The sequence below is a fragment of the Plasmopara halstedii genome, assembly GCF_900000015.1.
Source record: "Plasmopara halstedii genome assembly, contig: Scaffold_1343, whole genome shotgun sequence".
NCBI classification, from domain to species: Eukaryota; Oomycota; class Peronosporomycetes; order Peronosporales; family Peronosporaceae; genus Plasmopara; species Plasmopara halstedii.
The window spans coordinates 697,679-701,713 of NW_020188258.1; the positions used below are offsets into that span (position 1 = coordinate 697,679).

The window sequence follows — 4,035 nt, forward strand, 5'->3', positions numbered from 1 at the left end:
AGATGAGCTTTTGAGAACTGATTGAATGTATTGCTGTGGTTCTGCCTACTCCTGCTCTCAACACAGCATCATATGCACGTGACTCTTCGCCATGAAACTCCTGGGCCACTCCGCGTGGGCCACCCTGCCCAACGGACACTTCAACCGCCGTCCGGATACGGTTTCCAACATATTCCCTTCCGGCTTATACGACATCAAGCATACGAGTCAAGCTTCAGTGCACACAGCAAGGCAAGAGCTGAGATTGTATTCCAAAATAAAAAAATAACTTGTACAAGCCACACGAAAAGCCACACGTAATAATTTGTACCACATCATATTCTGTACTGAAGCCATTGCCACTTAGTCACCGACTGCAACGGGGTTTCCTTATACCTCACACAGTCCACATTAACAAGCGCACAGAGGTTGGGTTCGTACACGCCACCAGGATTGTAGACGAGAGCTCGAAGTAATTACAAGTTTTTTAGTTTGCTTTATCATTTCAAAAGTAGTTAAGTCTTGGCTAAGCTTGTAGCGGTGTAAGCACAGTACCTGATCACTTTGCCGTGATACTTTTTTTCATTTGGTGCAATTCTTCAAATTATTACTTTCCAACACATTAACACTAAGTGTAATTGACCATTCTCAAGTACCGAATTATCGGCATTTATAATGATGATGGAACACCGTACACACATAAGCTGATAGCCGCACATCAGGAATAAGACATTGTATGGCGCATACATTTAGTATCAGTCCAATTAGCATTAATTTTCACAAACATGTACATTAAAAATTTGATGAACTATTTAGATAATACTTACGGTAGTGACTTCGTTTCTCCCCCATAGTTGAAGCGCAAGGATCCATTCTCTGTGCGTTTGTTAATAAAAGTACTCTAAGTCAAAGTTTCGCAGTGTACGGTGCACGAAATTAGCACTTCGTTAAACTAGAAAATCAATTTCAAGATTTTATCATTTGCGAGGATGGAACATTAAATGTCAAGGTACCTATCTCCAGCTCAAATGAGCTTAAACAATCATGAATCTCAATAGGACCCGCAAATAAGCGACCAATAGACCGGGAGCGGTAATCGCAATTTATGAGGCGCTCACCAGCACTGAGATCGCACAGGTGAAGCTCGTCTAGTAGAGCTTCAACAAGCGCCGGTCGATGATTAGATGGGGTTTACCGTTAGGCCGGTGATGTTTGGAGTTTAGACCTTCGAGTACCGGGACGGAGAGAATTTGAAGGGAAAAAGTGAGATGACCATGGATTTGGCCTTTATCTAAACGGAGTGCTAACAATCTCTAACCTAGGACAAAGCGCGCGCGAAAACGAGCAAAAAGATAAATATCTCGTTTTAAAACGTGGAAATATTGGAAACAATAGATGTTACGAGAATTCGCACCTCTTATCGATGAGATTTGGAGTTCGTGCACACCCGTCGAGGAATATGAGAACTGACGAACTATGCCCAAGACGTAAGAGTCCATGTCGCCGCAATGGCGTCGGAATCTCACTCGAAGGCATATTTATGGAGGTTTCTCGAACTGCCGCCACTCGCATCAAGACCTTCCGCATCTACTCTAGCGTTCGGTTTCCCATTCAATGCGGATTGCAATTTAGTATCACGAGAGCCAGATGGGGTACTGAAAGTGTAAGCCGCTAGGGGCGATGGAGCTCAGCCTTGCTCAGGCAAAAAGTAGTTTAGCTGGATAGCAGCTCGCGGTACTTGCAAATCTTTAATCTGCGGTAACTCAAGTCATTAATGCTTGTATGCCTCTTTCGCTCCTGGCTAAGATGTGCGAATGGTCAGTCTCCCACACTAGGGCTGGCGACAAACCCCTAGAGTGAAAAAAAGCTGTCAAGTGATAGCAAGTGCAGGGCGGCCTACTACGAAAGAAGTAATTGTATTGTACCAAGTCGCGGTCGTGATACATTAGACTTCACCGTGAGAGGAGCGGTCATCTCTCAGTGAGATAAGGCTCACAGACCATGACCCTTCGTTTTAAACTCAATGTTCGAGCCAAGCGAAGTTGTGGAAAGTCGCGATGGATTAGTAACGTCGTGTAATTACACACGACGTGAAACTGTCGAGATTAATAAAAAGTACGAAAAGACATAGACGATGTCGAATACGAATACTTTATCAGTGCTTTTTGAGATGATTGCACTCGTGAAAGCGTAGCACGTTGTAAACCTTTCAGTGAGATTAGCGGCAGTTGGCCGCGTGTAAATTGTCTAGGTTTTGCCGTTGATTTTAGATACAATTTCATTTTATGTGGCTTAAAAGTAACGAGCCATAAATCAACTGGAAGTTGAAAAGTGAGAATTTGGTAGAGGTGGATCGATGACTAATCGGAGCCCAATGAGAAGAGAAGTGCGTAAACATTACGCATTTCTTGCCCGGTGGAGTTTTATATCAAATCTATTGGCGCGCTTATGAAGCTATGACAGCTTCAGTGCAGAACTTGGATATCCCGAATTGTTAGCAGCGGAATTGCTAGATGCGTCGAGCAGAGCGGTGACAGAAGAAGTTGGTACAGGCCATGGTCCCATATCATAGTAGCAAGAACGCTTTTATGTTGTGGATTGCATAGTGTTTTTCTGGCCGGGGGGCTAAGAACAGCTGTGTCAGGGTCAGTTAAGAGTAGAAGTCACATTTGTTGCGATTCCCGTGCCAGAGCAGGCGGAGTTGGAGGGCCTCTGCAAGACGCGGGAGATGGAGTTTAGCCCTTAAAGATACGATGAATGGCTTATCCTACTCAAAGTGCGACGATATTGTTAGGTCCAATCTACCGTGCAAAAATCCAAAGTGTGCGGAGCAGAAAAGCTCCACAGACAAGTGGCGAGAGATTATTCGCTCGAGAAGGGGTGACCAGAAAGTGCTAGGGGCTACAGTCTTCCATCTCACTAACTTCACCAGAAGCTCTGTAGATTCGATGGGATAACTTTCGGAGTTATGTGAAAACATTTGCAAGACGGAGAATCCACCGTCAATGCAACGGGGTTGCCTTGCATATCTCACAGAGAAAGATCCGACTCAAAAGTATCCATGTTAACAAATGTAAAGGGTTTAATCAAAATCAAATGTCAAGGCCGCAATCGTGACTAGTTATATAGTTCGTACTGCTATTTCAAGCTTATGTATATAATTAGTTTGGACTAAATATGTACGTTTACCATCTCTTATACATCAAGATTCTCTATTGTCTGATGTGCATCAAGCAGCCCACCTGTACTATACATCTATTTATTACGAAATCTTGTCATCTTCGTAAATACTTATAAGTCAGTACGTCGAATACTAAAAACGACACCAAGTATAATCCAGTTCAGGGTACGAATACTCTGTTATCGTACGGAAAGCTAATCACCGGACTTTCCAACGGTAAAGTCAAGGACAGTGTGAGCTCCATGATAAAGATCATACCCCGCCAAATGGCAAAGTGAAGTTTGGTATATCATTTAGACAACCATGATATGAAAGCACTTCACATTTCTCGCGAAGTGCTGATTTCACAAAGTAGGCCACACGCGCCTCATTCTTCTTGACTGCTCATCGACCCACGTGTTTAGAAACACAGTAAAGGAAGAGTACCCGGTGTAGTAGCTGTTCTTGTTTTCTGCCCAAGGTATGTTTTAGTCAAGAAACTTATGCATGAGCTAAATTGTCCATACTACAGCCTTGCTTAGAATATTACGTGAAGTATGCAGTTCGCAGCAAATAAATTTAATTTCAGAATATATTACTCTGGAATATTGAGCAGTGTCGAAAACGTGTTCTTTCGACTTTCATTTTCTGCGTCCAAGATCGGCCTTAGAGCTTATCATTTTACGATTGTCAACTGGGCCTCGAAGAGTCTCCATCGAATCTCTCTGGTGCCCCGCAGCCCCTGGGCTCGTTCCAGATCATAATCAAAAACTGCATCACCGTCGAATCATCATCCAATCATAAAGGAAGATAGAGGCTGCGAATTAGTCGGTAACGAATGTTGAAGTAAGTGAAGTTCAACAGCACCAGAACCAGTATCAGGTTGATGTTGAAGT

At 43.3% G+C, this 4,035-nt stretch overlaps 1 protein-coding gene across 1 annotated transcript in view; it reads left to right on the forward strand.

Annotated features, from left to right (window-relative positions):
• PHALS_01164 (tigger transposable element-derived protein) overlaps positions 1-82 on the forward strand; it is a gene marked incomplete at both ends in the record, with an annotated part of 275 nt that extends 193 nt beyond the window's left edge. Inside the window, one exon of the mRNA XM_024730976.1 lies at positions 67-82. Within this exon, the coding sequence (XP_024581200.1) occupies positions 67-82 (16 nt within the window). The remainder of the gene's footprint in view (positions 1-66) is intronic.
• Positions 83-4,035: the final 3,953 nt, after the last annotated feature.